General features: G+C 47.2%; 1 protein-coding gene across 1 annotated transcript in view; it reads right to left on the bottom strand.

Annotated features, from left to right (window-relative positions):
* T265_10843 (hypothetical protein) overlaps positions 1-2,755 on the bottom strand; it is a gene marked incomplete at both ends in the record, with an annotated part of 28,664 nt that extends 25,909 nt beyond the window's left edge. Inside the window, 2 exons of the mRNA XM_009177328.1 lie at positions 2,457-2,660; positions 2,702-2,755. Coding sequence (XP_009175592.1) covers positions 2,457-2,660; positions 2,702-2,755 — 258 coding nt within the window. The remainder of the gene's footprint in view (positions 1-2,456; positions 2,661-2,701) is intronic.
* Between the last annotated feature and the right edge of the window lie 5,768 nt (positions 2,756-8,523).

Raw genomic sequence — 8,523 nt, 5'->3', positions numbered from 1 at the left:
AACCAAACGATCAAGGAGTGGCTTGCGGCCAAAGGAGGTGACTGGGAAATGAACTTGCCAATGGTGTTGTTAGCTCATCGTGCTTCCATACAATCAACCACAGGCAAGTCCCCGTTTATGCTGATGTACGGTCGACATCTGCGCCTTCCGGTTGATCAGGAAATTGGGTTGTGGCCGGCAACACCCTTGTCTCTGGAGGAGCTAGAGGAAGAAAGAAGGAGAGCTCGCGAAAACTTGACCACCGTTCAGGAAAGGACTAGGCAGAAAACGGTAAGCAGAAAGGTACGAACGTTCCCCATAGGTTGGAAGGTCAAGTGGAAGGACCACCAGAATCCTGGAAGGAGTGGACTGGGGTCGCGGAAGCTAGGCAGTCAATGGCAAGGGCCGTTTGTCGTTACCGACCACCGGGGGAACGTCTATACCATTCAAGATGGTCGGGGATAGAAAATAGTGAATGGGACGCAGCTTCGCAAATGGCATGATACACCCGAAGAGCCGCCGAGTAGACCCGCTGCCAAAGCCGACCTGACGGAGGTAAATGAAAATTGATGGCATGCGAACGAGCTTTAAGGGGTGGTGTGTAACGGTGATACTACTGGTGGGGGGGCACGCGAGTAGTATGTGTTGTTCGTCGAATTTCGCTTTGCGTCTTTTGAAAAAGGGGAGATCTGTTGCGGAATTCGTGGAATCACTTTGTAACATTTGCTTGGATTTGACCGAGGAATGAGTGGAGTCAAGGAATCTCCAGGAAAGTTCAAGAAGATGCGTTCAGGGGAAGATGGGTGTCCAGTTTTTGTAAATAAGACGCAAATTAGAGTTTTGCTTCCCTGTTCAATGGTCTGTAACCGGTCAGTTGGTATTTCCTAATAAACAACTCCGCAGCGAAGGCCTTCTTCCTTTCATTTGGTGTCGTGACCAGGACCCGTCTCGGGGACCCCATCCAGGAATACAGCAATCACAAACGCGGCTGAGCTTGCCAGTTATGGCATTCACACTTGGTTGTCAATTCGTGCTGATCTCCCTCGGCTCGTTTCCACCCTTAAAGTGGTCGTACGAAAAGAACTCACCGAACAGGCTGATCACCTGACATTCGAATAATGTTGCTAACGTAGTGCAACTTGTGGACTGTCACCAGTGCACTTACCTCGTACGAGTCCGAAAGCCATTCGGATTATGTCAACACCATGCGTCCGGAGTTCCCATCATAGACCAAAGCAATGCCATTTAACAAGAACCAAGAGCTAATTGACGAGGAACATCTTTGCTGGAAGCAGGGTCAGATCGTAAAGGTGTGGTTTCGCCCCTCAAGCAGAGTTCCGCTCTGCTTGATTTTTAAGGGTCTAGTACACAGCCGGCCCCTTATGGTGTTCATGGTACTCGGGGTGCTGTTCCCTCGAGAGAAGAGCATAATAGAGGAAATTAGCATCCTTCGAAATGTGTCCCCGAAAGGAGAATCTTTCTTTCTGAGGGTTCCCTGTGGGCACTGCACACGAGGCATTGGACTTATATCTCCCTGATTCCCACATGCTAACAGCCAAGTTATTCCTCCACAGCCAGCTGGTTCGTGTCTGAGCTAGCCGCTTATCCGACAAAAAAACGTTTAAAAAGCACGGGTGCAGCCGATTACGCAATATGACCGAGTGACTGACCTATCTGTGACTGGATTTAACAAAAGTTTGTCAAATTCAGCTTGCGGATGCAACAGCCGCAGCAGATTGTATATAGTTATTTCAATCTACAAATGTCAGCGCCAAAATCTCAGGATTACTCATATTAGAGTATGTCTAATAGCAGTTACTGTAGCGTCACCGAGACACCATGGTCAAAAAGTTAGTCAAACAGCAGCCCAATGCGGAGTGACTCATACGTTAGTGAGGTTCAAACAACGGTTCGACGTTTTTTTCGAAGTTTCCATACCATCGTGACCTGAACAGGTAAAACTGTGGTACAGTTCTTTGGTATGGATTTGTGCCCGTCTAAAATGGTCCTGGCGCAAATGCTATCCCTCAACAGAGGACCCACTCAACAGTGACCTCTTACATTAGGTTTGGTGGATGGGTTGTGTTGGAAGAAGACCATCATCATTATCATCGACAGCATGAAATCAGTGTTCAACACCGATGCTTCACTGCCGTATGGAAGACCGCGTGTAGAGGAGAATCGTACATGCTCAGCAGCTACCTCACGTAGTAATGAAAGAAGTAAACCTAGTCTAGTAATTACCTATTCTACCCCATCAAGAACAAAGTAAACAATGTTCCTGCAATATGAACAAGCTACGACGAACAATTATGGTGGCAAGTCAGCTAAAGTCTAAATCATCATCATCATCATCGAGAGCATGACATCAGTGTTCAACACCGATGCTTCACTGCCGTACATTCAGACTAAAGTCTAAATAATCTAAAAAACACAAAAACCATTTAAAATACAATCTCTCCGCCATATCGACTCACTTTTCTCATTGTTTCGTTGGTCAGGACTTTATCTGCGCTTTTGTGGGTCCGGCGCCGCTCGAGTACGCGTTCAATGGATTCCGATGCATACTGATACAGACCGTCCGCTTTGGTAAACACGATTAGGACGATGTCACATCCACACAATATGCTCAGTTCATACGCCTTTTTGAAAAGACCTTGCTTCCTCTTGGAAAATGTGACCTGGGTAAGATAATGAGCTGCTGCTATTTGGTGCTACTTACCAAGCAAGACTTCTCGTCTGCTATTTTCTGGATTTGTATCTTTTTCCGACCCATGAAAAAATGACGCAGATACACGTGCCTATATCTGAGAACAAAAAATGAAACGCAGTCTTAATGGACCTTTTCAGAAACTGAAGAAATACGGGCGAGACAAGTGACGCGCGAGATGAATCCGGCCAGTGAAGGAGAGGGTTTCACTACCAACAATCAACAGATCCGTTATCTTTACATGTCGGGACAAATCGACTCCCACATTTCAAGCAGGAGGGTGGAAAAATGAAGTAAGCAGACCAATCATCCAGGGAGATGACAAGAGCCATCGCAGCTGAATTCACTGGCAACGGCTTCATACTTTGCTGTAAAGTTAGTGCTTGACCTCCTTTGGCTCGTTTTCACCCTTAGTGTTGTCGCGCAAAAAGGGCTTTCCGAGGAATTCGGTAGACTGGCGACCTATGGAGTGTGATTAGTTCGTCTATCGTGAACGAGTTATTTCCTCCGAAAACCATCTGATGTACTATCAATCCGGTGTTCCCATCAGACTCAGACAATGCTCTGAAGACACCGATGGTCAAACACTAAAAGGACTCAGCGCACAGGAGCCAGGATTCTGGTCCATATGACTAGGCCCTTGAGAGATAAACTGATTTCACGTTTGCGTCACAAAAGCTATTCTTGTCTTCCCAATCCGGGTGGCTAGACCACCGGGACCGATCCAGGTAGACTTCAATCGGCTCATTCAAAAGCATGAGGTTCGGGTTCAAGCATATCCCGTCTTGTAGCAGCACTTTACACCTTGCAGACGCGATGCGAACGCCGAACATTGGGACGGAATTAATCAAATTGTTCAATATCGTCTGGATTACGATGGCGACGCATCCTAGAAGAGTTATGTTGCTGTATACTCAGTACATGTAAGCGGATGTACTGGGGGCATTTCGATTCCACAGACATTAGTGGCTGGGAGTGATTCCTTTATGATCATACCGGTGATGGAGTCTAAGATAATGAACTAGGGGTTCTCCGCCTTATTTGAAGAGGGATGAATACAGAACACCCGGTCCTGGAGCCTTCTCATACTTCAGCAAGGATATTTCGTACTTTGTTTTTTTCTGCTTAGGGTTTGCATTCCATTCATCCGCCCGCACTGTCTCCAGCGGTTGTACTGAAATAGGTCAGCCCTAAGTGTCTGACTCATCTTCCCAATTGGTTTTGCGGGTGAACTATTGAATAATAATGATAAAAATAATAATTATAATAATAATCGTTTACCTAGGCTGAATTACTGAGCAGTCCTTTCATTAATCATTAAACTGATCATTGCCCTCCTTTGACCAGTCAGTCGTATTAATTGGTATAGAGCGGCGGCAAAAACCCTATCTTCCGAGCTTTCGTTGTTCAACGAGGCTCCGGGTTTTACCTCCACCACTTGGCATTTGAGGGATTTGTATGCAACATCGCACTCCTTGCCTGCTAGTGCAGATTTCCTAGCATCCATCAAAACTAGGGATCTCGACGATACACAGAGGTCATTGGATCGTATGGATGAAGTCAGACATAGGACTGAACGCCTCTGGCATAGTTCAAGTTACATTTTATTATGCTTCATTCACGTACCCGTTACCTGTACGGTGTTGTTTTGCTGCAGAGTAGGTGAGTCGGCTCTGGTCGATACTGTTAAGCTATGGCAGCTCTCGGAAGATGGTGGATTGACAAACTTTCTGCTGACTTGAGAGACCCTGATGGAAAGCGAATTGTCAGGCACGCTCGCACCAAGGCGTGACCGGAATCAAGTCGTGGGCCACAGAATAAACGCAGTCTTAAATTGTAGCTCTCCACCGGAGGTCGACTGTCACGTGATCCAATCTTGTCTACAACTTGTTGGCAATGGGTGCCCACCAGGTTACTCGGTGCTGTGTGTTGAAAGTCTGTGCTGGTTAGAGACAGTTGATGATCAGTACACAACTGAATTAGCCGCACTCGCTTTTTTGTGCGACCATAATCGGCACAGAATCGAGCGACAAGATGTGATTCTAAGAAGCTCAAACGACCGACTTGGACATTCTTAAAAAAAATCGTTCAGCTTCAACACCCTTCCTAGCTGCTACGCCATCCAAAAGAAGCACGAGGGCTGGGATACTGTCAGGTTGGCCGAGCCTAGACAGGGGGATTCGAGAGGCAGAGATCGGGTTCGGAACTCGGACCTTCCGGGCAGTAAATCCACTCTCTAACCACTGAGCCATCTTGCATTTATACCGCCTGCAAGGACCACGTTAGTGCTCCTGGCTTGAGGAATGAGCCCGAATAAACCTTGATAGAAAGCATTCATCTCAGCAATCCAGCTGAAGTCTGTTGGGACATACCGACACTACAAAGAGGAACCGTTTTCTGTGTTTAGTAACACTGATGTGAGGCACCTTCAAGTCTCTGACCACCGATGACACAGGAGCGTTGGCAGTTCTGGATGCCATCAACTGATTAGTAACGAGGTGATTAGAAAACGGGTATCTGGTTGCGTAGCAGGTATTTCAAGCGCGGACCAATCATGTGCTGCACATGCCGAAACACGGTCTACCGAGAGAAGTGCTGTTCCCTGCGCCTCCTTCAGAATAGTGCAAACCGTGAACTGAACAACGTACGACTTGGCAGAGGGACAAGAAAGAGTTTAAGAAGAGTTTGGTTGTTGTTTTTGTACGCCTTCCAGGATGGAGTCCCCGTGACCTTTCCTGTGCTTGACTGAAGACATTGGAAGAAATGATCGATGTCATTGAAGTTCGTGCTGTCGTTCTTTTTCTTTCCAGGGTATCCGACTGAGCGCTTAGGTGCGGGCACCTCAGAATGTTTGGCACATGCCAGCACTAGGTCCCCTTCCTCACCCATTCCTCTTCTTTCTACTCTGACACTTTAAATATGACTAGAGAAACCTTATGGTTGTACGGCAGTGAAGCGTCAGTGTCAACACCGATGTTGCCCTTATCATGGTGATGATGAATATTGAGCACGATTGAGCGGTACATAGATGACTGTTCACTGGAATCAAATCTAGCAAAGCGCATTCAGCTCTGGGACGGCGTGCAACCCCCACACCATGTATTCCAAGAGTCATTGCTTCTGGATCACCAAACATACGTAGAAAGAAATGTGAGAGTATAGTTCGTTCCTGGCGCCTTAGGATGCACGACCACGCTTGAGTCTTGTATGCCTGTGCCCATTTGACATACAGTGCGGACATTGAAAGTTCCTATATATAAAGGATCTCTTGTCTTTAGCGAAGTATCGTTTTGCTTGTTGTTACGACCAGCGGAGTTTATAAGGCACATGGGAAAGATAACTGTCAGTCAAATGACTCAACAACGTTTGGTTGTGGTAGGAAGGGATTGGAGAGGGAGAATGGTGGGCAAGAACTGTGCCCGTAAATGGCAGCCTTCCAGGTGTCTAGGCCGAGGGAGAGGGTTATGTTACAGTGCCCCACCAAAAGCGTGACTCACAAGGCAGAAGGGGGACGCAGGGTCTTGTTCGGGAACTCTCATCCCATCCTCTAACTTAAAATCCTGGTCAACGGAGCAGCGGGCATTATGGTTTTCTCGGGTGAACCTGCCCAGGGTCAACGACTGCTGCTCGGCTGCAGGTGGTGGGGTAACCCGAGGGCTTGCAAGGGATTACTGTCTCACTCCTAGTGCGGCTGCGCACAACAGGTGTCATTGGAGCAGCCCCGGACTCTGATTTCTACCGTATTAAATAATTCGCCTGAGGTCACGATCAACCGTTGGACGATTGGCGTGGCCTTTGCGGCTGACTTTTTCTAACATATCCTTCTTGAGAAAAAGGCAACATCGCTGCTTCCATCAAAATGGACATTTCTACTTAAGAAAACACCTTGGTGACTTCACAATCCCATCGAAGAGGGCAGTACGACCTTATCTCCAGATCACCTCATATTATGATTACTCGTAGTATGAGTCTCGCGGCTTCTGGTCTGACTGCTACTGTGTGGCCTTCCTGACATGGTTGCATCTTGTAGAACGAAGTTACAGCCAGTGTAGGCCGCGGAAACATTGCAGCACTCAAGCCCAACCACCAAGGCAATCACCAAGGTCAAGGATTTATATGTCTGTCCCAACGTTAGTCTGTCAGGCGAACATTCAAAAATAACCCTATGTACGAATTGTCAGCCAATCGAATTGGAGAGAAACTTGTGACAGGTAGGCTAATCAATCTTATGGGCGATTACATCTCTACATGTGGAAATGTAATTAACGTTGCTGTCCGTGGAAGAACAACCGCGAAACTCGTCACTCCAAGCTTCCGGGTTGCGTTTCCAGGCTGTCAATTATCTGTCAAACATGAGCATGCAGACAAACGGAATACCCGATATTCCCGGAGTTCCGAAGTCCCCCTCTTCATTATCCGTGGTCCGGATAGAAACCCTAAATTAGTTCATCACCTATTATGCTGGTGTGACCCATATGCTCTGTATCACGCACAGACCCAACCTTACGGTATCTGCGACCTCACCCACTTGAATTTTCCTGGTTGTTCCCTTCACTAGTGCTTCCCTTCCAAATGAGATATTTGGGCCTATATCGGTTCCTCCCTTTCTGTCCGTTTATCTATCTTGGTAAGTGTACACCAGATTTCGGATTTAAGTAGTGCAACTTCGTATTTTCAGGTGCAGCCAAATATTTTCGCTGTCTGTCGGTCCCCCGATTGCACTGATGTACCTCACTGCCCTCCTTATTGTATATGGCCCTGGATGAACTACAAACTGACCCGAGGCAGAATGTCTCGCGATTACCAATGTCCCAACTGAAAGATGGACGCCGCGACACTGTCCCACGAGGTACCCTCGATCTGGTCTAACTACATGTCCCGATTCAGATACTATTAAGCCATCTGCCGCCTAGCTTTCTCCAATCACCGATCCACTACTTGTCCCCTCATGTTAATTCACCGTAACCACCCCTCCAGCTCATCTTACCATCTGACGCTACTCCTCAGCATGTTACAAAGGAAGCGCCTATTCTTCACTACCTGAAAATGTATATTTAAGATGACGCCACAATATACATATGCATGTGGGATACTTCAATTCGTCCCTAATCCTTCAAACTTATGATAGTGTCCGCGTTGTAAGCAAAAAGAATCGAATGTATGGTCAAAGACAAAAGCATCCCATTCTTTAACATGCTCCAATTATATGAGTGCTTGTACCTCTTGAAGTGCCACCGTAGAGAAAACCAAAAATACGTCGATCAGTGGCAACGCCAATCAGTTGTCGAGCAAAGCTGCTCGGAGTCATATTTGCTGAAGTCTTGCAAAAACGATCAGTCGAAAATTTTGTTCTCTCAATTATTCCGCACCTCTATTCGTGATTCTTAAAATGATAAAAAATAGCTCTCTTCGACTCTTCCTGCAATCCATCGCATCTACTTCAAATCCGTCAGCAAGAGACTGGACCTTACCGTGGTGTGGCGGTTTCTGTACCTCGGAGACCCATTGAGCTATACTGGGGAGTGTCCGCGCGACAGTCACAGTCTCTCATACCAGGTTGGTCAATGGCTAGAGGTCTGACGAACACAGTCTCCTGGCTCTCCAGGTTGGTGGTTGGAACATGTGTGGTGACTTGTTCCGTAGAAACGGTAAAGCATTTGCATTTCCCCGCTAAACATCGCCGCCTTGCGGTTAGGCTCTTGAGCCAAAGGCTCTGGTTGAGGACCCTAATCGTCCTCCCTGGCAGTATCCCAGTCCACGTGCAACCATGAATTGCACATACACAAATAAACTCATGCCACATCGGCCGTCGCGTGGTGCCATCAGCCGGGTCG

Source organism: Opisthorchis viverrini (assembly GCF_000715545.1).
Source record: "Opisthorchis viverrini unplaced genomic scaffold scaffold181, whole genome shotgun sequence".
Lineage (NCBI taxonomy): Eukaryota > Metazoa > Platyhelminthes > Trematoda > Opisthorchiida > Opisthorchiidae > Opisthorchis > Opisthorchis viverrini.
Note: the sequence above shows the minus strand (reverse complement) of the source record. Positions and strands in the feature narration are given on the sequence as shown.